This window comes from Callithrix jacchus, chromosome 5, assembly GCF_049354715.1.
Source record: "Callithrix jacchus isolate 240 chromosome 5, calJac240_pri, whole genome shotgun sequence".
Taxonomy (NCBI): domain Eukaryota; kingdom Metazoa; phylum Chordata; class Mammalia; order Primates; family Cebidae; genus Callithrix; species Callithrix jacchus.
The window spans coordinates 64,117,774-64,145,325 of NC_133506.1; the positions used below are offsets into that span (position 1 = coordinate 64,117,774).

Below are 27,552 nucleotides of genomic sequence, written 5' to 3' on the forward strand. Positions count from 1 at the left end.
CACCATCTGAAAACACTTCATCATGTTGAATAAGGGTCCCCCATTTTTATTTTGCACCAGGCCCTACAATCATAGGGCGGGTCCTGCCTAGCCTGGCTTTTTCCTGGGCACAGACTCTGTAAGTGCAGCCAGCTCAACTGTCACGGCTGGACGGGATGAATCCTCTGACCCTCTGTGGAGGGGCTGCCTGGGGAGGCAGCAGAGTGCCTGACTGGACACAGGTCTGAATCCTAGCCCTGCTTCGAGTCCTCCGGGTTTGTCACTCTGTGTGTGAGACAAGAGAGTTCCTCAGAGCTCCCTGGTGGAGACAGGAAGTTCCAGAGGGCTGTTTGGGATGCTGCCAGCACAGTGGCGGGTTCTGGAAATACTACCCTAGAATAGAGTACTTCGGCCCAGTGAGTGTCTTCAGCTGAAGAAATTTGAGAAGGAGCAGGTGCAAGAAGGACTGTTCGACCTTCCCCTGAAGCAGGTCAGAAGCCCCTCATGCGAGAAGCACTCTCGTGATACCCAGAGGAAAGGAGCATCTTATCATGAGGACGAGGAGCAGGGTCGGAGCAACAGGCCTGGCTCAGGCCCCCACTCGCTTCACTGACCGTGCTCTCTTCACCCAAGCACGGTTCTCCACCACCTTCTGCCCTCATCGAGCTGCTCTAAGAAATACTCATCATAGAGGTTCTTCAGATCTCCACTTCTTCATGAAGCTCCTGTGTCACGTAACACTTATTAAATACATGTGCAGACTTCTCTTATTAATCTGACTTTTTTTTTTTTTTTCACAGGGGGCCCAGCCAATGAGCCTGAGTTGGCTACAAGGAAAAAGCTCAGTTTCCTCCCCTATGACTGGTCCCCAGCAGGAAGGAGGCTGAGGCCGGGTGGGGAACTCCTCCCTGAAGCCTCCCGCACAAGGTGAGTAGCGGGAGGGCCCAGCTGTGGGAGGTACTAGGCAGAAGGGGCCTTGCCAGGGGAGATGGATGCCACACAGACCCACACACAAGTGTGCACACACTAGTACCTACAGACACAGAATATGTTCTACTGTTTACAGAATACGGAGGAGGCCAGGTGCAGCAGCTCACACCTGTAATCCCAGCACTTTGGGAGGCCAAGAGGGGAGGATTACCTTAGCCCAGGAGTTGGAGACCAGCCTGGGCAATATGGACAGATGCCATCTCCACAAAATTTTTTAAGTACCCAGGCATGGTGATGTGTGCCTGTAGTACCAGCTACACAGGAGGCTGGGAAGGGAGGTGCCCTTGAGCCCAAGAGTTTGAGGCTGCGGTGAACTGTGTTTGTGCCACTGCACTACAGCCTGAGTGACAGAGCAAGACCCTGCCTCAAATAAATGTGGAGGTCTAGTCTGAATTGCTCATCCAGGTGCTTCCAATGCTCTTTTGCACAGGGGAAGGATGAGGGAAAACCTGTCACCGGCATTGGCCGGAGTGTGTGAGGAGAAGGCCCTTGCCAGGCTGTGTGTGAAGAACATGGGCAGAGCCCCTGCTGTGGCTTCATCCTGGTGTCCTCACAGAGCAGGACCTTGATGCTCCAGTCTCCTGTCCCTTTCCTTTCCCCTGCAAACGGTCAGGGCTCTGACCTGCAGTGCCCACCCACCAAGGGCTGTCTTGTGTAGAAAGCAAAGCAGAGCATGTCCCCCACCCCCAACAGTACCAAGCAGACGGGCGGGAGGAGGAGGAGGTGGGAGCTCAGAGAGCCTCGGGAGCCCCCGACAAGGTGCCCCTCCATCTCCAGCAAGATGGGCGAAGCTCTCAGCCCTTTGATGCAGACCCCAGGATGTCTGCAGCATCTTCAATGCCAGTTACCAGAAGATAATTCAGCATGCTCACCCCCTGCCTCTCAGCGGCTGTTCTTTGGGGGCATTTTAAGTCTGACTGTACCTGCTGAGCAGCTGACAAGTGAAGCTTCTCCCTCCTCCTCCCTCCTTCCTGACTGCCTCCGCCTCCACCTTGGCCCAGGCTCTTTAATGGGGAGAAGGGAACCCAAAACTGGGCTGTGTCATCCCTGCCCCCCAAAGTAGGGGCCTGCTCAGATCAGTCCCCACACCTCCTTCCCAGTCTGTGCTTCCAGACGTGGCGTGGCAATGCTGGGTTCCCCAGAGCCCAGCTCCTGAAGGCAGAAGTCAAGGCTTGTTTATCTTTGAGTCCCCGGTTAGCTGTCAAGAAGTGTTGCTGGATCAATGGATGCATGGATGCATGGGCAGATGGAGGGTAGGGAGGGGTGAGCAGGGGCTGGAGGGGTGCGGACGACTAGGGGATGGGGAGATGGCAGATGGGTGAGGGGATGGATGGGTGGGTGGAGGAAGGGTGAGTGAGGGAGGGGATGGTTGGATGGATGATGGGTGGGTGGGTGGGGGATGGATGCACGTACCATGAATAGAGCTTGCAGGCCTGGCGTGGCTTGGGGTAAGTCAATGTGTGGTGAGTGTGAGGGTGGAGGACATTGCTGTACACTTTTGTGTGACTCTGGCACTGTATAGGTTTGTTTACACCAGCATCACCACAAACAAGTGAGTAACATGTTGCACTGTGACATTACAGCAGCTATAGCATTGCTAGGTGGTAGGAACTTTTCAGCTCCTTTGCAATCTTATGGGACCACTGCCGAGTAGACAGGCTGTCACTGACAAGTTTTATTCTACAAGGCATGACTGTGTCTTAAAATGCATTGCTCAGGTATGCCACAGCAGCACTCCCCTCTGCTCTTCTGCTGCCACAGTGTAAGGACACATGGGTCACTTGGCTAGTTGTGCCTCAGAGTCCCTGTTAAGTGCAAGGTTGGGCCAGGTGCACTCCACGGTCTCCTGGCCCTGAAAGTCTGTGCCTTTGTGGCATCTCTGCCCTAGGCTGTGGGTGACACCCAGGTCGCCAGGCTCCTCACATGGGGAGAGCCCCTCATCCAAGCCCAGCAGCTCCTGCAGGCACACACGGGAGAGCCATCAGCCAGACTCTGAATTGGGGTCCAGAGCCATCTCCCTTCAGTCTGTGTTCCCCCAAATCTCAGGTTCAACTCTGATCCCTGGTGTTGGAGGTGGGGCCTGCTGGGAGGTGCCTAGATCTTGGGGGCGGTTTTCTCATGATTGGTTTAGCAGCATCCCCTTGGTGAGTGAGTTCTCATGAGATTGGCCATTTAAAAGTGTGTAGAACCTCCCCCGACTCTCTCGCTGCTCCGACCATGAGACATGCTTGCTCCTCCTTGGCCTTCTGCCAGGATTGTGTCTTGAGGCCTCCTCAGAAGCTGAGCACATGCCAACATCAAGCTTCCTGTACAGCCTGAGGAACCGTGAGCCAATTAAATTGCTTTTCTTTATAAATTACCCAGTCTTGGGTACCTCTTGATAGCAATGCAAGAAAGGGTTATTGCAGCCAGGGATGGTGACCTGCAGGGCCTGGAACAGATCCCAGGGGTCTTCGCAGCTCTTAGGGCCTTCTAAGTCTAAACAGTAACTCAGTGTCGCAGCAGGTGGAACACACCTGCTATTTCCTCAACAGCTGCGGAGGGGACAGTTCCTCTGGGGAGGAAGTGTCTTCATTTAGGAAAAATGCTTTTAAAGGACACATTTCAACTAGGGGCCAAGGCCACAAAAGAGACTTTGAAAACGAACAGAATTTAGAGGGAAGAGCAGAGGTCAGAGTGGAGGTGAAGCAGAAGGCCGCTGAGAGAAGCTGCTGTTCACCCCTGCATCCCACACACTTTGAAGGAGTGTAAAGGGCTTGTAGGTCACGTTCCATTGGCTGAGTTGACATAAGCCCCCCCATCCCACCCCAGATGTCTGTGGTGTCCCACACACCCAGATGCCTTGCGATTTTTGAATTTGGGGGGAAAGGGGGCTGAATGTCACATCTGAGTCTCTGTGGCTCAGAAATGTGTGCCAGATCACGTATCTACTTCAACACTGAATTAACTCAGCCAAAGCAGACCTCAGAGCCAGAGGTGCTATCACAGAAACCTTAGCAGGGGCTTTGGCCTTCCCCGGGACACAGATGTGACCTGGCGCTTTTAATGCAGCTGAGGCGCATGAGACCACAGGCAGAATGACCAACCGTCCCAGACTTTCCAGGACCAAGGGGTTTCACAAGAGGTGGGACTATCAGTGCTGAAACCAGGGAAGTTTCCAGGCAAACTGGGGATTGCTGATCACCCTAAACAGCCAGCACCTGGGTCCCATGGACCCCCAGCTGGAGGCCAAGAGAGCTCCAGCTGACCCTCAGCGCTCACATTAAAGGAATAGTGTGGGATGGTTGTCATTCCCCATACTCCACAGAGGAGGATGCCAAGGCTGAGAGGGGGTCCGTGACTTTCACGGGACCGCAGAGCGTGGCAGAGCGAGGGTTTAGCCCAAGGCCTGTGCTTGTGAGCGGTGTGCTTCTCACGTGGTCTCCTGAGGCCCCTCACAGCCTTCCTCTGTGCCCTGGTCCAGGGGTCCCCTTGCTTTCCACAGCCCCCTCCCCACTCATACCAATGCCTTTGCTGACTGCAGGTCACAGTAGCCCTCCACCACCTTCCCCCCTATCAGCCCAGCAGGCCCTGTGGAATTTCACCACACCCCCACTCTGGGCCCAGAAGAATCACAAATCTGGCTTGGTTCTGTCCTCAACCTCCTCCCCACTGTGTCGCTGTCCCAAACACTCTCCGACCCTCCCTCTGCAAAGCCTGCAGGCAGCAGGCCCCTCGTCTGCTCCTAGCTCAGGAAACACCATTTCCCGCCCAGCCTGGGGATTTCCAAGCTGGAAATTCAAACAACTCAGCACTGATTCAGGCTCAAACAGGGTCAGCTAACAGAAATAACAAGGTGATTAATTATTCCAGGGAAAGAGCAATTTCCCTCATACCCTGCTTGACTCTGAAAACGCTGTGATCGTGGTGGAAACTGGAGGGGTCAGAGCTGGTATCTAGGGAAAGAGAAAGGGAGGCACTCTGCCCGCCGCAGTCAGTGCAGCCCCCAGATGTGAGAGGGTATGAGGTCAATCCCAGGCCAGGCACACAGCCGGCCACGAGCAGGCACGTCCTCCCTAGAGGCCCAGGACCTGCCACCAGCCAGTGGAAGAGGCTGGAGTCAAGGCAGAAAACCAACATCCTGGAGTCAGACAAATACGCATTCTCTTCCAAGCTCTGGCACATACTAGCTGTGTGACCTCAGGTAAGTAACTTGACCTCTCTGAGCCTCTACCTCCTGGACACAGCAGTACCAAGGGCTACATGAAATAAGGTGGGGCACATGCTCAGAATGGTGCAGAAGTAAAATGGCAGCTGCTGGGCTGCCCTGACTCACCCTCCTGATCTGTGCCCGCTCTGTGATCAGAGGACTCTGGGTGCAAGCTGCCGTTAGATACAGGACCCTCCAGTTATCTAGGGGGTCAGGCCCTCTCAGAGGAGCAGCTCCACAGGTGAGCCCACACCGCTGCTGATTCCGCAAAGGGCCCGGCCTGACCCCTACCCCCACCCAGCCAAGGCTCTCACTTGTGAACCCTCTGCTCTCTCTGAGGCTTCCGGATAACAGAAGTTCATCTTTTCCCTTGCCTGAGGTTTGTTGTGGTTTTACGATTGCCTTTTCACCCATTTTATGGAAATCTAAGATGTACTAGGAGTACCTTCTTTTTCCAGATCAACGTAGAAGTGTCTTGTCAACTTTGTTTGATGACTCAGGCTGCTGTGGAAGTAAGGAGACTCTTTGCCCCCGCACTGCCCAACCCCAGCGTGTTGGGGCTGCTTCCTTCTCCAGCCCAGACGGCCCTCCAGGCTTCCTTTTGAGTCTGCTGCCAGTGACCCCTGGGGAGGCTGAGCCTTGCTGGGAGAAGGGAGATAAACGAGGTCACCAAATCATTCTTAATTCGAAGGAAGGCCAGAGCTCTCTCTGAGCCTAGCTCTGTTCTAAAGACATTTTTTACTGCTTAGAAGTCTTTGTTTGATTCCTTCACTTCCCAGGAACTGACTGAGTTCCTGGGGCTGAAGTTGCCTTGAAGTTTGACTGCTGAATAAGAAAGAGTTTTCCTCTGTTTTACTGTTAACTCAGTCCACAGTTTGAGCTGGTAGCATAAAGGTTTCAAACATACTGGATAGGATTTCCTCAACTGGATTGTTTTGGTAAATGCAAATAGGACATCTGGGAAGGACAGATATGAAAGAAAAAGAAGTCTCAGTTCCAGGCTAAGGCACAGGGAACAGGGGACGTCCCATGCATGTTCGAACCTGAGACAGTCCATAAACCAGAAAACCCTCCCCCAGATCTGGGGGCTGGCGTGCAGCTGCCCACATGTTTATCTTGCTAAATTAAGAATACAAAGTAATAAGCATTGTACAAGATCACCCTTATTTTAGAAAGGGAAGGGGGAAAGTCAACAAAAAGGCTGTGTTGTTTTTTAATGAAAGGATTTAACTTTAGGAAACACTCCCACATTGCCCTCTGCCTTCCCCATTTTGTTGTAGGTGAGAAAAGCTGTCAGCGTCTTGGCTTCTGTAAACCACCAGGGCCGGACCAAGACTCTGAGGCTGGACCCTAGAACTCCTGGGTTCCGAGGCCAGGATGTTGCTGCTGCCTGAGCGGGCTTGAGTGTTCTCTGGGTTGTACAGTCAACACACAGCCTGGGTTCAAATCGGGAGCCCATCCCCCATCAGCCACAGGGCCCTGCAGAAGGCCTCTGTGCCTCAGTTTCCCCATCTGTGAAATGGCAGGAGTTGCTGTGCCCTGCTCTTGGACTTAGGGTGAGGCCCCGTGTCTGCCACTCATGTCTGCTCACTGCCTGCTGCTTGTGTGGCTGTTGTTAGATGTGGCTTCTATAGGTCCTTGCAGGTCTGTGTAGACTCAGAGGAGTCCGGGGCCAGAGAGCTTTGGGGACGGAAGCATCCAGGCCAGTGAGAAGAGATATGGTGGCTTCGACTCCTGGCCGTACCTGGCCAGGCAATCCCCAGAGATCATGCCCAGCCCCATCTTCAGGTGCTGAAACTTTATCTAAGGACCCCAGCAGGCACCTGATAGTGTAAAGAGAGGCTGGTGGGGCATGGGGCCCTCCCAGCTGAGAGTGCCTTTTGGTGAAGGGGTCTACCCTGATGGAGCTTTTCTTAGCTCCAGATCCTGAGAGATGGGCCACCAGGGGACCCTGAAAGACTGAACACCCATCTCTTACCACAGACACAAGCACGCATACACACTGACATTCTCCTCACCCTGAGTAACACAGGATCAATGAACAGCAGTTCTAGTCATTTCAGTGTGTCCAGCTGTGTGTGTGCTGTAATGTGCACATGAGCATCTGTGTGCACACTATGTTCTTGTGTGAGCGTGCATCTAGAGTGGTACGTGCACGCACATGTACAGCCTACACACAGACGTGTACACACACTGACTAGAGCTGGTGTTCAGAGATCCTGTGTTGCACATGTACATATGTAAGTGTATCCCTGATATCGGCATGAGCATAAAAGAAGTTAAAAGTTTGTTCTGGCCAGGCATGGTGGCTCACACCTGTAATGTCAGCACTTTGGGAGGCTGGGACAGTGGATCACTTGAAGTCGAGAGTTCGAGACCAGCCTGGCCAACATGGAGAAACCCTGTCTCTACTAAAATCACGAACAATTAGCTTGTCATGATGGTGGATGCCTGTAATCCCAGCTACTTGGGAGGCTGAGGCAGGAGAATCACTTGAACCCAGGAGGTGTAGGTTGCAGTGAGCCGAGATCACAGCACTCACTGCACTACAGCCTGGGTGACAGAGTGAGACTCCGTCTCAATAAAGAAAAAAAAAAAAGCTTTTTATGACATAACTCTCTCCCCCTTTCCACTCATCCTCTTCTTTTCTCTTGACTGTAATGAAAAGGAAAGGCAGCCTAGGAGACCAGCAAGGGGCCAGGCGAGCTTGAAGTCACATGGACCTAAATCCAAATCCCCACTGTCATTCTCCATCCAGCAATGCTGAGCACGTCACTCACCCCCTCCAGGCCTTGGTTTCTCATTCGTATGGTGGGATAAAAACATTTGCCTGACATACCACACGGCAGTAAGAGTGCATGAGTGCAAGGCAGCTGTGTGTGGGGTGGTCAGGTGGCTGACTCTGGGGTCAGACTGTGGGTTTGCGGCCTATTCTGTGACCTTGCGGCCTATTCTGTGACCTTCTAATAGGGTGGCCGTGGACAGTTTGTTACGCCCGGTGCCTCCGTGTCATCGTCCCTAAGACTGTCACCTTGTGGAGTTGCTATGAATGTTAAATGTGGTGACATATTTAACACCCTTACAGCTGTGCTTGGCACAGAGCAGAAGCTTTATAAGGGGCAGTTAAAATGTGTATCAAAAAGCACTTAGGAAAAAAGGAGAGAAAGCGAAAAAGCACTGAGACTTTTTTTCTTTTTGGAGACGGGATCCTGCTCTGTCGGCTCAGCGGGGGTGCAGCGGTGAGACGGTAATTCACTGCATCTGGAACTGCTGGGCAGTCTTCCCGACTCAGCCTCCCAAGTAGCTGGGGCTACAGGTGCATCCACTGTGTCCAGGTAATTTTTGAACAAACATTTTGTAGAGACAGGATCTCGCTGTGTTGCCCAGGCTGATTCAGAACTCCTGGCCTCTCTCAATCCTTTCACCCTGGCCTCCCAAAGTACTGGGATTACAGGCATGAGCCACCATGCCCAGCCTATTTGGAGTTTTTAGGAGGGATAGAAATGTTCTAAAATTGGATTGTGCTGATGGTTGCACAACTCTTTAAATTTACTAAAAATCATTAAATCGTGCACTTGAAATGGTTGAATTTTATGGTGCATAAATTATGCCTCGATAAAGCTGTTTTTTACAAGGCATTTGGAGTTAGTGAAAAAGCAACTTGCAGAATAATATATATAGGCTCGCTTTTATTTATGAAAAGCTTTAAACTATGTGTATAGTAAAAATATCAAATACAGCCTGGAATGATGTATGTAGATTTCAAAATTATGCTTGCCCACTGAGGTGGGGTTGAGCCTCAGGAAGGGAATTTTGATCTGTAATGTTTTACTGTATTTATATTTTTAAAAGACCAGGAAAGCTGAGCAGTGATGTCACGTAAAATCAGGCACATGCCCTTATTATTATATTATAATAAGGGCAAAGCCAGGCACAATGGTGTGTGGTCTCAACTCAGGAGGCCAAGGCAGGAGTATTGTTTGTGTCCAGGAGTTCAAGTCCAGCCTGGGCAAAACAGCAAGTCTCCATCTCTAAAGAAACCAGTAATAACGGGGGCAGGGAGAGGTGCTGAATGAGAGAAACACGTGGTGGGGGCAGGGAAGGTTGGTCACTTCCTGTTTCATGACTCAGGTGGTAATTATGCTGATGTCTGCTTTGTAACTAATCATTTTAGGCAACTGTGTTTTATGCAGTTTTATGTTCTATCGCTTACAATCTTTTGAGTTAAAAAATCTCAGTCCGGGAGTGGTGGCTCAAGCCTGTAATCCCAGCACTTTCGGAGGCTAACGGGGGAGGATCGCTTCAGCCCAGGAGTTTGAGACCAACCTGGGCAACATGGTGAAATCCCATCTCTGCAAAAAAATACAAACAACTAGCGGATGTGGTGGCATGTGCCTGTGGTTCCAGCTGCTCAGGGGGCTGTGGTGGGAGGTCGCTTGAGCCCAGGAGGTTGAGGCTACAGTGAATCGTGATTGCAACAGAGCAAGACCATGACTCTTCAAGAGAAGCAAACCAAACAAAACCCTCCATAGAAAATGAAAATGTTAGTTTGGTGGATATGTTTTTGGATTCGTTATGCTATTTTCTAGTCTTGTGTACTAAAAATCAGAATCATTAAAACAAAATTATGGCCTGCCTTGCAGATGGGGGTGGGGGCCGTTAGGTATTTGGATCACATGCCGAAATGCCAGGAAAGGAAGGGAGGCTCACCCACCCTCCTCAACTAGGGCAGCCCCGAGGCGTGGCCGCCTCCAATCCCAGAGAGCAGCCTGCCCCCCAGGCTCCCAGACACCGGCACAGACAGCCTCCCTGATTTATGAGGCTCTCCGTGTTCCCACTGATGGATGGCCCTCCGCTCCCACTCCCTCCTCCCTCTAAGCGCTGCTGTTTCCAGTCTCCAAGGCCACTGGCCCAGAGTGGGAGCTGCACAGGCAGGGAGGAGCCAGGCTGGCCTCCCTCCTCCTCCTACCCAGCTGCCCGTCACTCAGTGCTTACCCCATGGCTGCCTCCCTTCCACCTCTGTGAGCTGAGTGCTTGTCCTCCGTGAGTCAAGCACCAGGCTAGGTCCCTGCCTCCAAGGAGCCTTGCAGAGCAGAAAGGAGCAGGACCTGAACACAGCTGCTTTCGACAGTTCCCCAGGCCTCGCGAGGACTTGGCCTCCAGGGACACCTTCAGTGTGAATGAGCCCCTCATGGGATGCTTTGGTGTCAGGATATTCCAGGAGGTGGCACCGGCCAGGGCTCTTGTTCTGCAGAGGCAGACGGGGCTGTGAGCCTGGGCAGATGGGAGTGTGGGGAGAGAGGACGAAAGCCCTGAAATGGGTTCTTCCTGAGTAAGAGGAACTTTGTCCAAGGCCCTGTAATAGGGGGTGAGCCACAGTCACCATCTTGGCTGCTGGTAGCTATGTGGGGCAGGAACCGTCACCCTGGTGGCCGCCAAGCCCTGAGCTAGATAGAGCTCGAGAGGGAGCTAGGAGCCCTGGCCCTGCCTCAATGTTGCTACATGACCTTGGACAGCTCAGGCCGCCTCTCGGCCTCCAATTCCATGTTCACAAAGATGGGGGAAGCCGTGCTGGTAGAACCCTGCTCCAGAACATGGCCCTACTCTGGGCTTGAAGCCTGGGCTCCCTGGGGGTGGGTCCCGAGAACCTCCCAGGGGATTCCGAGGCCTCAATCTGGACCCCCCAGCTTAGGGGCCACAAAGATGGTGGTGTCCCACCCAGGTCCTCAAGAAATTCAACACCGTTGGGGACTGCCTTGCAGGTGGGGGTGGCCTTGAACAACAGTCACCAAGTGTGATAAGGCCGATAGGGTGGCACAGATGTACCACTGTGGAAAGCTCACGTTGGCTGCACACCTGAGTAGGGTGTTGAGGGCAGCATTGCTGGGTGGTCAAGGGTGGGTGAAGCCGCCCAGCAGGCAGAGTGCCTGAGCAGAGGTGTGGTAGCTTGAGCTCATGGGTACGTTTGGGCGCTGGACTGCAGAGGGGGTGAGGGATGGGGGTTCCTGAATGAGTTATAAGGACCCTTCATCCCTGAGTCTTTGACTCTGAATGCAGACTGCAAAGGGCCCCCAAGCTAACCCAGAAGGCAGGTGGAGCCCTCAGTGTCAGGAGCATCCAGGGGAGTGTGACAGGAGGGTGACCATGTACCAAGCCCAAGGGACAGCGGCCATGGGGGCCACTGGCCTCCACCTTCTGCCCATGGGGCCCCTTCACACAGAGCCGAAGCCAGGCTTCACCACAGGCAGCTCCCCCAACACTGCACTCCTCCCCACACCCCTGCCCGGACCCCTTCCTCCTTCCTTCATCCCTTCCATGGGCTTTTTCTCAGCCTTCAGGTTTCAGGACTGAGGCCAACACAGTGCCTCCTGCTCTTGCCTTAGGGCAGAAGAGGGTCAGGGAGCCAGGAATGGGCATGGGGGGGGCACAGGGACAGGGGCTGCTGTGTGGTTAGCCTGATACAGACCCCCAGCCCTCTGAGGAAGGCAGGGCATGAGCCTGAAGGCCAGGACTTACAGGGAGTCTGGGACCCCCAGGTCATTGTCCTGTGAGTTTGAGGGAGCAGAGGATTGGCCCAGCACCAGCAGGTGCCACTGAGGATGGTGAGCAAAGCTCAGCTTACCTTGCCCTCTCTACACACCCGCAGAGAACTATCCTCTGCCACCCGAAGCCTTAACGTGTTTGGCAAGCATGCCCTGTCACCGGGGCAGAGAACAGGTAACTGCCATAGGCCAGGGGTAAGTGGCAACGGTCAAAGGTGTCAATTCTGGAGCCAGACAAGCCTCAGTGCAGGCCTGCCTCTTCCTAGCTACGAGACCTCAGCCATTTACTTAACCCTCACTGACTCAGCACCACCCATTTTACTGTAATAATTATGTTTACTTCAATGTGCCATAGAGACACATGATCAGCATATCAATTCCCATCACAGATATTATTGTTAGGACAAAGCTAACCTGGGTATTTAAGAGATTTTAAAGTGAGTCCGTTTAAAGAGAAGTACTAAGTAAATAGTAGCGCAGGTTCCAGTTGGGAAGCTGATTCATAAGTAATGAAAGTGAAGGAATGCCAGCTGGGGTTTTCCTTGGAGCTAATGGTCTTTGAACTGTTTCCTAAGCCCTGGGAGCCCCAGAGGGTTCGGGGCAGGCCTAGGGAACAGGCGGGAGAGGGGGCAGGGTTGCTCCTCACCCCTGAGGACCAAGTGCTTCCCCCTGCACTCTAGAATGGGCTGCAGTTGTGATTTAGGGAGGAAGCAGTGTGGCCTGGGTGTGGCTGTGGAAAACGGGCTGAAGTGAAGCCATTGGTGGGGCAGCTGGGGGCTGGGGCCACATTGGCCGGCAAAGGCATTGAGATATCACGGAGGGTGTTTCAGTGAGGGCTGGGCATGTTGGGGTGGGCAGAGCCTCAGATGTGGGGGGGCTGCACTGCCAAGGGGTAGAAGAGGGCCAGGCTGGACGATATGGTGGGAGGGGCCACCTCATCAAAGGTCTTATATCCAGAGGTCCAGAGGGGTGCAGCCTCCAAGTCCTGAGGCCAGGGAGGAGACCTGTGGCAGAAAGGAGGGTGGGGGCTGGGGAAGTGCAGGGACCCCAGGCCACCCAACCAGTGGGGAGTTAGCGCTCATCTAAGTCAGGACCTCAGAAGCTGTCATCTGCACCTTGTGAGAGGACTGGAAGTGACGGCTCCCCTCCTGTGGGGTCTTGACTCCCAGCTCCCACCCTCCCTCCCTGGAACATCATAGTTAGGACTCAGGGGCTGGGCCCAGTGCCACGTGCCTGGAATTCTAGACCCAACTACTCCAGAGACTGAGCCAGGAGGATGATTTGAGGCCAGCCTGGGCAACATAGCAAGACCCTGTCTCTTAAAAATGAAAATAAATTAATAAGAAGAAGGGGCCTGGGATTCGGAAAGTGACAGTCTTAAGTAATTATTCTTCAAATGCTGCAATTAAAATTTTTTTATTGTGAGCTTATTTTTTTCCTGCTCTTTTTATTGTGGTAAAAAGACATAACCTAAGATATACCATTCCAATCATCTTTTTTTTTTGATATAGAGTCTTGCTCTGTCACCCAGGCTGGTATACAGTGGCACACTGATGGCTTACTGCAGCTTCAGTCTCCCTGGTTTAAGGGATCCTCCCGCCTCCTCCTGAGTAGCTGGGACTGCGGGTGCATGCTACCATACCCCGCTAAGATCTTTTTTCCTTTTTGTAGTGATGTGGTCTCACTGTGTTGCCCAGCTGGTCTTGAACTCCTGGCCTCAAGTGATCCTCCCACTTCGGCTTCCCAGTGTGCTGGGATTATAGGCGTGAGCCACTGTACTTGGTCATTTCTTTTTCCTTTTTCTTTTTCTTTTTTTTGAGACAGAGTCTCACTGTGTTGCCCAGACTGGAGTGCAGTGGTGAGAACATGATTCACTGCAACCTCAACCTCCTAGGCTCAAGCAGTCCTCCTGCCTCAGTTCCCAAGTAGCTGGGACCACAAGCTGCAGACCACTGCACCCAGCTAATCTAAAAAATTTTGTAGAGACAGAGTCTCACCATCTTTCCCAAGTTGGTCTCAAATTCCTAGGCTCAAGTGGTCCTCCTGGCTTGGCATCCCTGAGTACTGGGATTATAGGCATGAACCACTGTGCCTGGCCATTTCAACCTTATTTTTTTTAGATGGAGTCTCTCTCTCGTCGTCCAGGCTAGAGTACAGTGGCATGATCTTGGCTCATTGCAACCTCCACCTCCCCCATTCAAGCAATTCTCCTGCCCTAGCCTCCTGAGTAGCTGGGATTGCAGGCATCCATCACCACATCCAGATAATTTTTGTATTTTTAGTAGCGATGAGATTTCATCATGTTGGCCAGGCTGGTCTCAAACTCCTGAACTCAGGTGATCCACTTCCCTCAGCCTCCTGAAGTGCTGGGACTACAGGTGTGAGCCACCGCACCCGGCCCCTTTCAACCACTTCTGAGTATACAGTTAGTGGCATTAAGTCCCATCACCACTATCCACTACAGAACTCTTTCATCGCCTCCACAGAAACTCTGCATCTGTGAAAGAATAACCACGTCTTCTCCACCCTGAAACCCCTGGTAACCTCTATTCTACTTTCTGTCTCTATGAATTTGCCTATTCTAGGGCTTATTTTTTCTAACAGGCTAATACACATATGTGGTAAAAATTCACAGAGCAGAAAGTTTCCCTGTCCTCGGGTGCTCTTCCCAGATGAACTGCTCTTTTCATTTCCTGTTCATTCTTTCAGAGGTATTCTGTGCATGTACATAAAATCTGTATGTGTACACGTCTCCTTTCATTTACAAAGGGAATATGCTTTTTATGCCTCTTGCTTTTTTATTTAACAATAAGTCTTAGAGATGAAAAGATATTTATTACATCAGAATACCAGTATATCCTCTGTATCAGCGCACACATCCTTTTTATTGGTCGTGTAGTGTTCTGTTGTACAGGTGAGGCATACTATAAGGTTGTATATACTAATTTATATATTGTTATATATATTACTATGTATCATTAGTATATACTAATCTATAAGGTTAGCCAATCCCTTATAGGTAGAAGCTCTTCAATTTTTAATTTGTTGCATTTATCTATTGATGGCATGTGTCCACCCTTAGCAGCAGAAATGAAGTAGCTCCTAATTAGCCAGGAGAACTAATTAAATACAAAAAACTCTGTTCACACCTATCAAACTAGCAAAAATTCAAGTCTGGCGATACCAAGTGTTGACAAGGACATGGAGGAGGTGGTGCCGTTATGGACGGTTGGTGAGATTGGCAATGGTTAGAACCAGTTTGGGGAGCAGCTACACACTCTCTAGTCAAGCTAAAGATATACAGCCCTTCAGCTCAGCGAATGTCCTATCCAAGAAACTCTCCCTGGCCAGGCATGGTGGCACATACCTGTAATCCAGCACTTTGGGAGGCTGAGGTGGGAGGATCACTTGAGCTCAGGAGTTTGAGATCAGCCTGAGCAACATGGCAAACACTATCTCTACAAAAAATACAAAAATTAGCCAGATGTGGTGGCGTGCACCTGCAGTTCCAGCTACTTGGGAGGCTTAGGTGGGAGGATCACCTGAGCCTGGGGAGGTTGAGGCTGCCATGAGCCAAGATGGCACTACTGAACTTCAGCCTGGGCAATAGAGTGAGACCCAAAAAAAAAAAATCTGTCCCATATGTGGACCAGCAAACAGGAATAGCCATTGTAGCATGTTGATGATAGTCACACATAGGAACTAACTTAAATGTCCAACAATAGGAGAAAAGAGAAAAAATTATGCCGTATTCACATAGTGGAATAGTAGACAGCAGTAAAAACACACTGTCGCTAGATGCATCAACAGGAATAAATTTCACAAGCAATAGTAAGTCAAAAATAAGATTAATGAGGATATGTACAGAATGATGCCATTTATATAACATTTTAAAGTATGCAGAACAATACCATATATTGTTTACAGGTACACACATTTGTAGTAAGTGCAAAACTAAGTTCATGTAAGTCCAGGCAACATAGCAAGACCCACCTCTAAAAAAATAAAACATAGGCTGGGCATGGTGGCTCACGCCTGTAATCCCAGCACTTTAGGAGGCCAAGGCGGGCAGAATGCCTGAGCTCAGGAGTTCATGACCAGCCTGGGAAACATGGTGAAACTCCAACTCTACTAAAAAGAAAATACAAAAAATTAGCTGGGCGTGGTGGCATGTGCCTATATTTTCAGCTACTCAGGAGGCTGAGGCAAGAGAATTGCTTGAACCTAGGAGGCAGATGTTGCAGTGAGCCGAGATTGCGCCACTGCACTCCAGCCTGGGCGACAGCGCGAGACTTGGTCTCAAAAATAAAATAAAACATTAAAAGATTAGCTGGGCGTGGTGGTGCATGTCTATAGTTCTGGCTACTCAGGAGGCTGAGGTGGGAGGATTTCTTGAGCCCAGGAGTTCAAGACTAGTGAGCCATGATCATGCCACTGCACTTCAGCCGGGTAACAGAGCAAGGCCCTGTCCCTTAAGGAAAAAAAAAAAAGTGGGCTAGGCGTGGTGGCTTATGTCTATAATCTCAGCACTTTGGGAGGCTGAGGCAGGTGGATCACCTGAGGTCAGGAATTCAAGACCATCCTGGCCAATATGGTGAAACCCCATCTCTTCTCAAAATAGAAAAAATTAGCCAGGCCTGGTGGCAGGCACCTGTAATCCCAGCTACTCAGGAGGCTGAGGCAGGAGAATTGCTTGAACCTGGGAGGCAGAAGTTGCAGTGAGCTGTGATCATGCCACTGCACTCCAGCCTGGGCCACAGAGGGAGACTCTGTATCAAAAAAAAAAAAGATGGAACAGCTTATCATTGGCAGCTACCACTTGCATTGTTAATACCTTTGAATTGCACCCTTAACTCAGAGCTATTAGAGGGAACATTGGTGGCTGTTGGCCCTGGGTTTCCACCAGCCCTGGCTTTGTTAAAATTTCTGCCCATTCTAATTCACGTATAACGCTGAGATGTTCACCCCAGTCATGAAGATCCTAGGCTCTAGGGGTCCCCAGGCCTGTGGGAGGAAGGCACGTCTGTGTTGTCACATAAGCCTCAGGCTCTGCCCCTCTTTCTCCCAGAGGTCATTTCTAGAGCTTCCCCAGAGGATTCAGCATTATCCCTCTGACATCTAATCTCCTGCCAAAGGCAGCCTGATCCTGGGCTAAGTCTCTCCTGGCAGGGGAGCCTCTCACCCGGCCTCTCTCCAATCCCACAGCCCAGGCCTTGGCAGGGTGGAGGGAGAGAGCCTTGTTCTTCCGCCCAGCCCTGGCAGCCTCCTGGTGTCCCTGGATAGAAAAAAAGACTCGTATTTCTTTGCTCCATTGAGCCCATCACTGCAGCACCAGCGCCTTTGACATCTGCAAAACAACATCATTAGGTAGGTGTTAACTTTTCCCCACTGGGAGGCCTGGTGCTTGTAAATGTACTGTGACGAGTGTAATGTGTTTATGAGAATGTGCATAATAAATTATCAGAAATAGGCTGCATTTTTAACATCACTTAATGTATCAAGTTGGCCTCTCACAGCCACAAGCTGTGTTGCAAATGCTGAGCTGACTTGCTGGCATCAGCACTCCAGCATGCCTCCATGCCAAGGCTATGGCACACATCAAGAAGGAGACATGGGACCCCAGAGTGGTGGTTCCTACATCCCTTTCTGACTTCCCCTCCGTCATGTGGAATCTAAAGAAAAATGGGCTTTATTTATTACCAGCCCCCTCAGAATGCAGCAGGGGCCTGTTGTAGGGTAGGTGCCCAATATATATTTGTTGAAATGTGGCTTCAGGAATAAATGAACAGACAGGAGACCTTGGAAGGCCCCTTTCCATCAAACAGCAACATTGTTTGGAATTCCTCCATTCAAGCCCCTCTGTTGGGTTAAAGTTTTCTGTTAATACAGAGAATGTACTATTAGCACAGCAGGATAGGAGCCCCTGTGGTAATCAGGGAAGGTAAACAGGGGATACATGTTAGGCCAGGGTCAGAGAGGGCCCTTCCTCTCTGGGTATGTGGACACCAGCCAAGATGCCAACCAAGGAGCATCCAGCCAAGTGCTGCACTAAGGGTATTTCCTCAAAAACACGTTACCTACTCTAGGAAGAGCTATTAAATGGTCCTTCCCCAACAGGAAAGAGGTCAGAATATCCAAACAGGAGGAGATCAGACTCCCCAGAGTGGCTTTGCCAAACCCCTCTGGAAATCCCAGCACCCACTTCGGGTTAGACACTCACTTCCCCAGTGAAGAATCACTAAATACTGAGGGATGTCATGATGGGCTTGTGTTACACATGTAAACAGCACAGAGGCAGCCCAGCAGGTTGACAATCACTGTGGTAAACCATTAGCACCCTCTCACCCAGCCAGTCTCAACCTTCATTGTGCACCAGAATCATCGGGGTGCTGGTTAAGATGCATCCTCACTGTGCATACACATTCTGAGTGGGTGTGAGGTGGGGCCTGTAGTCGGCATTGTTGATAGACATCCTGTGCTGGGGGCAGTGACTCATGCTTGTAATCCCAGCACTTTGAAAAGCCAGGGCAGGAATACCATTTCAACCCAGGAGTTTGAGACCAGCCTGGGTAACAACCCCATCTCTACAAAAATTTAAAAAATCAGCTGGGCATGGTGGTGCATGCTTGTGGTCCCAGATACTTGGGAGGCTGAGTTGGGAAGATAACTTTAGCCTCAGATGTCGAGGCTGCAGCGAGCTGTGATCACACCACTGCACTCCAGCTTCGGTGACAAACTGACTAGACATGCTATCGCTACAGATGCTGGGTCCATTTTTTAAAGAACCCACTTTATCTCATTTGACAGGAGCCTTTGAGTGGATTTGTAGGGAGTTGGGAGAAAGCTCAGAAGCTTGTTGGGAAATGCAGGGGGCAGAGAGGCAAGGGCTTGGGGCTCCTGAGGGCTGTGCCCAAGGGCAGACTCCATCCACTTAACTTTGCCAAGGGCTGGTCCAGCTGCCCATCCCAGCATGGGGAATGGAAGGCAACATGACTGATGAGGCTTTGGACATGTCCAACTGCTTAGAGATGCCCACACATGCCAGCCAGCACCCCGCCTTGGTAGGTACATCCATTTCTCACCTGGTCCTGGCGGCAGACAGGGAACAGCTGTCCACATTTCACTGGTGAGAAATCGAGGCGAGTGCAGAGTGCAATGAAGGTTTGCACCAGGAAGGTGGCGCAGGGGCAGCAGAACCACAATTCCCTGAGTGCCATGTACACACTGGGCACTGTGTGCCCATCCTGGCCTCTAACTCACACAAGGTTGTTCTTCTCCCCCATTGCAGATGCGACCCAGGGCCTACGTTAAGCCACTTGCCCAGTCAGGCAGTTGAGAGGAGGCACGCCTGACTGCTGACCCTAAGCGTGCCTACTGCTTGACCTATGCTCTTTCTAAAAAGTGAACGTCTGCCCAGATAACACCACTTCTGTCCCTTGGGGAGTCCCCACCCATGTCAGCTGGACTTAGAGCTGGGCAAATTCAGACCTAGCATGGATTTCAACTCTGCTACCTGCCAAGGGCTGGCCCCCACATGCCACATGTTTCTCCAGTGGGCACACTGGGGTTTCCTGGCTCCATGCTTAGATGCTGGGTCCTCCACCTGACTTCTTCCAAACCCTCCCCACAAGCCAGGTCCTGCAGAGCCAAGAGCCATGAGCTCATTCTCCAAAACCCAGACCCACAGGATAAGGGCCAGCTCTCAGTGAACACAGGCACAGGGCCTTGATGTTAAAAGGCACAGGCTTGGTGGTCAGGATGTCCAGGTCTCATCCCTACGCTACCTCTTCCTAGTCACTTGACCTCGAAAGCCTCAGTCTCCCCATCAGTAAGACAATGACAGCACCCTCTAGCTCCCTAGTAATGATAAAATGATGGTTCAGCGTCTGTATTTTAATACCTGTATCATTATATAATCATTTTGTGATGCAGCCACCTCTGGCACAGAAAAAGTGCCTATTTAAGGATTAATCTAAGCATTCCCGGAAATGAGAACCCCTCTGCACCAGGCTGCCCTTCCAGGCTCTTCTGTCCCTTCCCTCCCCTCTGCACCAGGCTGCCCTTCCAGGCTCTTCTTGTCCCTTCCCTTGGCCTTTGGCTCTTGGAAGGCTGAATTTTTCTCCCACCAGGACCTCAGACTACAGGCTGGTTCATTTCCACTGTAACCCCTGAGGCTGTTGGCCTCCTACCTCCTCCTCTTCCTCCTCTTCTTTGTTCTTCCTTCCCCTCCTCAGTTTGAGCTTCCCCTGTTCAAGAAGCCTCAGGATGAGCTTTGGGCACAAGGTTTTACCTGCGTTTCCAACTCTGCTCTGAGCCCCTGAGCTCTGTAGAAGAGAGGAGAAAAGGGAGAAGGGAGGGAAAGTGGAAGGACCAGAAAGTCAGGACACTGGGCTCTCACCGCAGCTCTGCCACCAGCTAGCAGTCACCTGGGCACATCCTTGTGCCTGAGTGCTAATTTCCTCACCTGTGAAGTGGGAACAGCAGGCCCTGCCTATATCCTGGGGTGGTTAAGGGATCAATGAGATGACAGCTGTGAATGTTCTTGGCAAGTGCAACATACGCCATGTGTTCCTCCAGTGTTTTCAAAGGCCGGTAGTGCTGCCGCCACCCAGTTCAGAATTCAGCACGAGACATGAATTTCTCATCACTTCTCACCATGAGTCTGGTCTTTCCAAAAGAAGGGAGAAGGGAAAGCCAACTGAGAAGCTCTTACCTGTCAAGTTCTGTGCTGGATGGGGTCTTGCCACAATGCTGTGCATTTGGAAATACCTTCACTTCATAGATGGGGAAACTGAGGCTCAAAGAGCTCAAATAGCCTGCCAGAAATGTGCAGCTGGAAGCAGGGCAAGGCTTTGCAACTGTTTCCTCTGGTCTCCATCCCTCTGCAGGGGTTACAGTGGGGGAACAAGAGAGGCTTGGAGCCCCTCATTCAGACTCAACAAAGGTCCCCTGCTAAGAAGCTAAGCGTCTCATGGTCAGTGGAAACCAGAGGGTAAACAGAATTCCATCTGTGTCCAGGGCTTTCTGGGGACACCTGTCCACGAACAGCCATTCCCACCAGGGCTCTGGTCCTGGAAAGCCGGACAGCGGGGCTGGGCCCTGTGGAATTTGTTTAGTGATCTGACCATGTGAGAGACCCAGAGTAAGGGTCGGGGTGGGGATGCCGCCCAGCCTCTGTCTCACTTACGGCCCAGGCCCTGCCCTCACCCTTTCTGACCAGACCCTGTCCAGGTTCTCAGCCACCCTGCCCTGGTGGGTCCTTCAAGCCACTCACTGAGCAAGTGAGGGGCTGACTGGAGGTTAGAGTGCTGTGTTAGAGTATGAGACCTGAGAATATGTGTGCACAGACTGTGCCGCGGTGTCCATGTACAGTTGGGCATGTCCATGCCCGTGTGTAGGCGGCCTGTCCCTACCCACTAGGAGCTCACCCCGAGTCCTGCTAGATAGATGCAGGAGGACAGAGGGAGTTGTGCCCAGGGTCCCCGATCACTTCTATGGCCGCATGTTTGTGTGTGTTGGGGGCTCAGGGGTGCCCTTGATCACCCGTGTGTGTGTTCTGCAAGGTGTGAGCCCGTGGGCGTTGGGGTGCGCTGTGCCGCAGCACCCTTGACCAACTCTGTGTGCCCACGCACGCGTGTGTGTGTCCACGGGTTCGAACGAGCGGAGGCCTCCACCGCGTCTCTATACCGGCACACCTGCGTGCGTCCCGGGGTCCCCGACTGTCCCGCGAGCGTGCGAGAGGAAGGCGCTCGGCGGCCCTGCCTGGCCGCGAGTGTGAGCGCGCGGGGTCCCGGGCTGGGGTGCGCGCGGTGTGAGTGCGGGTGCGGGAGACTGTGGCGCCGTGCGGCTCCCTCCGCCCCCTCCGCTCCGCGCCGCCCGCCGGCGCGCTCACCCTGCTTGGCTGCCGCCGGGTGACGCGGGCTGGGCCCGCCCCCTGCCTGCCGGCCTCCCGCACTCACTCGCGCCGGCCGCGGAGCCGGCAGCAGCAGCGTCAGGGCCGTCCGGGGGCGCGGCCGGCGATGCCCACAGCCCCCGCCGTGCCCTTCCGGGCCTGCTGAGCCGCCCCCGGGCCGAGGTCGCGCCGGGCCGGGGCCGCGCCCGAGCGGGGCGGCGCTGCCTGCATGACCCTCCGGCGGCGCGGGGAGAAGGCGACCATCAGCATCCAGGAGCATATGGCCATCGACGTGTGCCCCGGCCCCATCCGCCCCATCAAGCAGATCTCCGATTACTTCCCCCGCTTCCCGCGGGGCCTCCCCCAGGACGCCGCGCTCCGCACCCCGGCGCCCCCGGACGCCCCTGCACGCCCGGCAGCGGCCAGCGCCAGCTCCCGCAGTCCCTCAGACGGCGCCCGCGACGACGACGAGGATGTGGACCAGCTCTTCGGCGCCTACGGCTCCAGCCCCGGCCCCAGCCCGGGTCCCAGCCCCGCGTGCCCGCCTGCCAAGCCACCAGAGGACGAGCCCGACGCCGACGGCTACGAGTCAGACGATTGCAGTAAGTTTCCAACTCGCCGACTTCGCTCGCCCTTCCCTTGCTGGGGCTCGGCGCCCCCAGCCTCGCGGGTCCCCTGGGTCGCTCCCCGCCCCCAGCGTGGTCGCCTCTTCCTCCGGAGGTGAGTCGCCGCCCCCTCGCGCGCTCTCCAAGCCCTGCCCCGACCGGGCTGGAGAGGAGGGAAGTTTGGGGGCCTCCCCCATGGCATCCCGTTTCCGGGGCCGGGCCGCGCCCCCTCCCTGCCCACCTGCCCTCCGGGAGCTCCGGTGCGGGCAGCGGCTTTTTTTTCCGTTAAGGGCGGAGCTGCGTCCGCGAGAGACACTAGTTGCTGCGGGCCGCACGGTCACTCCCCTCTCGCCAACCGCTCTGGGAGGTTGGCGCAGGGTCGGGCCGGGGCGAGCCGGGGAGGGGCCCGGGGTTGGGAGCGGCCCTGCCTCCCAGTGGGCCCAGCTTTCTGCAGAGAGCCGCAGCTTTGCTGGCGCGCGGGCTGAGGACCAGGAGGGCCATGGGGCCGCTTGTCCTTTGGAAAAATGTCCATGGACCCCGCTGCGGTGCTCGGCAGGGCCGCGGACCTTCGCACACCTGTTACGCGTGCTGCCCCAAGGCAGGATGGGCTCCCAGCCCGCCCGCCTCCCCCGGGACTGAGCCCCGAGCCCCAGGAGCAGGCAACCGCCGGAGTCCCAGGGCCGAGGCCCGGCGGGTGGGCGCTCGTGGCGCCTTTTCCTGTTTCTGAGGGTGCTTGTCCGGCCAAGCCGGGACTGGCTGGGAAACCGAGGCTGGAATAGGTCGCAGTCCAGTGAGGAATCGTTTTGTGCGGGTCAGGGTGGGATGGGAGACACCCCCCTTGCCCCAGTCCAGCTTTAGCCCCAGCCGTGTCACTGAGAGACCTGGAAAACCAGCGTCAAACCCCAGCCCTGCCCGGGATATGGCCCTTGCTGAGAAGGAGTCCCGCTCTGGCTTCTCCAGGGCCCCGGGGTGGCCCTCTCCTGCATAGCAGGGGTGTTTGTGCCTGGCTTGGGCACCTACCAGGGCCTGCGGGCTGCGGGCCTGGAGTTTCCCACACATCAAATGTGCCACCAGAAGATGAAGGTGGGAATTACCAGTGCCCCTCACCCCGGAGCGCAGATTCCCCCCATTGCCCCACCTGGGGAGGCCCATCAGCAGTGGCCCATTAGAGCTGGGCCGCTGTAGGGAAACTGCCCACTATGCACTTTCTCGAGGCCTGGACCGCGGCCCTCGGGCCAGCGCCTGGCATATGGAGGCCCTGCCCTGGGGCGTAGGGGCTGGGGAGCAGTCTTGCCCCTCCACTTTCCTGCCAGCTTGGAGAAATTGGGTTGCGAGAGTGTTTTGCCCTCAGGGCTGTGCCCTAGATCCAGGCCCCTCCTCTCTGCTCCCGGAACCCTGTGGGAAGCTCACCCCAGACTTGCTGAGCCCTTGGGTAGGCCCTAAGTGGGATCCAGGTCTCTCCTTCTGCTGGCCTGAATCCAAAGCCTCCCCTAGAAGAAGGGGCGTGAAGGTTGTTCCCATTTCCGATATCTCCAATGCTGCACCAAGGAAGTGAGACGTGAGGGCAAAGCTTTAGTCCCCGATCCTCGTGCCACACAGGGCCCTCTGGATGGCAAATGGCCAAGATGTGAATAGCTGGCATTTTTTTTTTTTTGGCTAGCTCTAACCCACAAGGCAAGGAGGGGATGGGAAATCTCAAAACTCAGGCCAGCCAGCCCCACCTCCAGTCTGTCAGCTCAGCAGCCCTTCTTGGAGCATGTCCTGGCAGTGGGGCTGGGTCCCTGGCCTCAGATACATGCCGCGCGGGGGCCAGACTCACATAGGGTCACCAGTGCAGGGCAGAGCCGGACCCAGCTTTGCCAACTTCCACTTCGTGCATACCCGTATTACCAGGACACACCAAACAAATGCTGAAAACAGACTCAGAAGAGCTAAGGAGGATGGTGTGCCACAGAGCCAGGGCCAGCTTGGGCCACTGTTGCCCCCTTTAAAGGGTGCCCCACCCAGGCTTGGATCGTGCTGGAGGCTGAGCAAACATCCTAGGCACGTGAGCCCAGAACTCTTGGCTCTTGTCCATGGTGGGCAAACAGGTTCTGGGGTGGGACCGCCTTCCACTCAGTACCCCAGGCCATGCCCCCCTCTGGGCTGTGACAACCAGATCCCTAGAATAAGCCTAAATGATTCAAGCCAGATGGTTCATTATGGCTTTAGCCCGGGTTATGCTATTTGCTGCCCTAATTATTGGATTATCTCTGTTCTGACAAGAAGAAATGAGGGCGGTTGCTCTGTTGTCCAAGGCGGAGAGTGAAGTGCTGTTTATTTGCTCAGCCTTTTCTCCCGGCTCTTTAAAGCCCTTCCTTTATTAAGTCATATCAGAGCGCAAGCACACAACTCATATGTTCCCAGCAGATCTCTCAGAGGGGTGATGACAGGGAGGAAAGGCGGCAAATGTCTGAGGGAGCAACAGGACCTGGTCACCACCCTGCCAGTTCTCCTAGGATGGCCTCTCCAGTGCGCTGCCCTCCAGGCGGGCCCTGGGCCCTCAAACCACACACTGCCTTACCTGGGATGCTCTCCTGCCTGGCCCCACCTGTGGAAGCCCAGTTCATTCTTCAAAGCTGTAATCACCAGGGGGCTGTGGGTTGCAAGTGACAGAAAACCAACTCAGAGTAGCTTAAACTATGACAGCTGAGGTCTTGCTGCCCAGGGTGCACCAATGCGGCAGCACCTCAGCACCATCAGGGGTGATGGCTCTGTCTGTTTTTGCATGTGGCTGTCTGCTTTTCCTTGTAGACAGAAAATCAAGACCAATTTCTTATTCCCAAGGGTGCCTGGGTAAGGAAGGTTCAGGCGCAAACCAAGGTCAGAATGATGCTGTCCATCTCCAACAGCCAAACAGAGCCCTCAGGTCCAAGGTGGCTGCTGCGGGTCTAGGCATTGCATGTAATGATAAGGTCCTCCCTTGGGTAAGGACCAATTTCTTCTCTCGTGTCTCAGTTTAAGAGTGAGGAAACCTCTTCTGGAAGTCCCCAGGAGACCTGTCCTTTGGTCTCATTGGCCAGAATTGCACCAGGGCTGGGTCAGGACTGATTTCCATGCAGGTCTGGGGCAAGGACAAAGTGTCGAGTGCACCACCAAGGCTCTCCTTGGCAGGGGGCATGTTCCAGCCCCCACCAGCTCTGGTGCCCCTTCCTTTGAGCCCAGAAGCTCTTTGGCTCCAGTCATGTTCTACCTGGACCTGTCATATTTTTAATGCACTCAACATTACAGCACCATGTGGCAGCATCTGTGCTAGGCACAGAGAGACAAGAATGCTGAGAGGTAACTCTGAGTTGAGGGTGTTCATCAAAACCAAGAAAAACAAGCGGCCCTGCAGCGAGGTACAGGGAGGCAAGAACCCCAGTGGGAAGCTCTGGCTTGCAGAGGTCACTCATAGAGAGGGCTCAGCTGTAAGACTGGGAAGAGGGAGGAGGTGGGCTGGCAGAGGGGAAGGAGGAAAGGGAGGTGCTCCTGGCAGAGGGACAGCTGTGTACGCAGGTTCTGAAGTGTCAGAAACTCAGCCCGGTGTAGGTGAAACAATAGAGCCAAGGGGCTGAAACAAGGGATGGAGATCGATGAGGAGGCCAAAGCAGTCATATCTGTCACAGAAGGTCTTGAATGCCACACCAAGGAGGCTGCACGGAGTCCAGGAGTTGATGGAGAGAGAATCTTTGAACAATTTAAAGCAGATGAATGAAGATATTTATAAAAATCGTAACACTCATCTCTAAGGTGATGGGAAGCAGGGATGATGGCTCATTCCTCTCTATCCCCCTGCAGTGGCTGACTGGCTCTGTGCCTCAGATTCCCCGAGTATAAAATGCTTTCAGCACAGGCTTGATGATTTTCTGTGGTCCTTGCCACAGTTGTTTTGTCTTTGTAAACTATTTGAGAGTTTACAAAGAGATTTTCTTTTTTCTTCCAAAAAAAAAAAAAAGAAAGAAATCAGGGCAGATTTCCTATTCCCAAGGGTGCGTGGGTCAGGAAAGTCCAGGCACAAAGCAAGGTTATGGTGATGCTGTCAGTCTCCATCAGCCAGGCGGGGTGTGTTCAGCTTTGGAGGAGCCAACAGGGGCTTGAGCTGGATTTTCTTTGAATCAGCCCCATTAAAGCTCTATAATTATCGACAGGCGGGTGAGAACTCTCAGAGGCCCATTAGTGACCAACCCTCATTATTTCTCTGAAAATGTAAACTTCAGTGGGGCCATGTGATTTGGGCGCTCCAAGGGTAGGGCACTGTGGCTCTCATAGAGAAGCGCCTTCCCCTGCCCCCAGGCCCTCCTCACTCCCAGCACAGGATGGAGGTGCTTTTCCAACTGGGAGGCCTCTCCAGGGAAGCGCTGAAGCCCCACCCTCCTTCCCCAAGAGCAACTCTGCTTTTCTCTCCTTTCGATTCTTAGTTGCATCCTCCTAAGATTTCAGCTAAACAAAGTGGCAAACTGGCCTAAAACTGGAGTCTCACTCAGTACAAGACTGAAATAAAATAAAATATAAAAATAAAAGCTTATTGGAGCAGGGTGGAGTGGCCTGTGCCTGTACTCGCAGCACTTTGGGAGGTGGAGGTGGGAGGATCATTTGAGCCCAGGAGTTCAAGACCAGCCTGAGCAACATAGTGAGACCTACCCCCCCCCCCCGCCAACTGTCTCTGTGTAAAAAGAGGGTTTTAATTATCTGGGCATGGCAGTGTGCGCCTGTAATCCCAGCTACTTGGGAGGCTGACTTGAGAGGATGGCTTGAGCCTGGGAGGTTGAACTGTGATCACACCACTGCACTCTGGCCTGGGCAATAGAACAAGACCCTGTCTCAGAAAACAAACAAACAAAAAAACCCAACTTTTTGGAAGCCACTAGGCTTTAAGGCAGGGTTGAAGAGGCCTAGATTCTGTGCCCAGGTCTTCTGGGCCGCGCTCAGCAGCTCACTTCCCCTCTCTGAGCCTCATTTCTCTGAAGGGAAATGAAGAGTTTGGGACATGTGCTCCCTAAGAGAGCTTCGCCAGATCTCTCAAAATTGTGACCGAGCTTCTATTTATAAACTATCATTTCTTACAGACCTTCCACTGGAATTCAGAGAAATTCATCAGTCCCTTCCCGGTAATGTACTGGGCGGGCCGCTCCCTCCGAGGAGATGGTAACAGGTGTCCGATCGCCCCGTCCTCAGACACTCCCCTTCTGGAGCTGGGTGTCCTGGGGAGGATGGGCAGGCAGCCACTCTGTCTTCTGGCTGCCCTTCTCTGGGGTTGGGAAACAGGCGGAAATTACAGAGTGTGCATTTTTCTACGTGGGCGGCACACCAGATCCAAGCTCCTGGGAGCCCCTA

The 27,552-nt window shown here is 53.4% G+C and overlaps 2 protein-coding genes across 8 annotated transcripts in view; both read left to right on the top strand.

Moving 5' to 3' along the window:
* Positions 1-22,085, top strand: part of RPH3AL (rabphilin 3A like (without C2 domains)) — a 177,639-nt gene extending 155,554 nt beyond the window's left edge. Inside the window, exons 8-11 of one of the 3 annotated variants that reach the window (XR_013535372.1) lie at positions 780-906; positions 8,360-8,493; positions 16,906-17,067; positions 21,960-22,085. Coding sequence is in view for 2 of the 3 variants with exons in the window: in XM_078372333.1 (XP_078228459.1) it covers positions 780-906; positions 1,046-1,187 (269 nt within the window). In the remaining variant the exon portion in view is untranslated. Of the gene's footprint in view, positions 1-779; positions 907-1,045; positions 1,368-8,359; positions 8,494-16,905; positions 17,068-21,959 lie in introns of those variants that run through there. The other 2 variants (XM_078372332.1, XM_078372333.1) reach the window with 2 other exon arrangements.
* Positions 21,652-27,552, top strand: part of DOC2B (double C2 domain beta) — a 34,440-nt gene continuing 28,539 nt past the window's right edge. For all 5 annotated transcript variants that reach the window (XR_013535371.1, XM_035299285.3, XM_035299286.3 and 2 more), the window contains exon 1: positions 21,652-22,194. Coding sequence is in view for 4 of the 5 variants with exons in the window: in XM_035299285.3 (XP_035155176.1) it covers positions 21,822-22,194 (373 nt within the window). In the remaining variant the exon portion in view is untranslated. The remainder of the gene's footprint in view (positions 22,195-27,552) is intronic.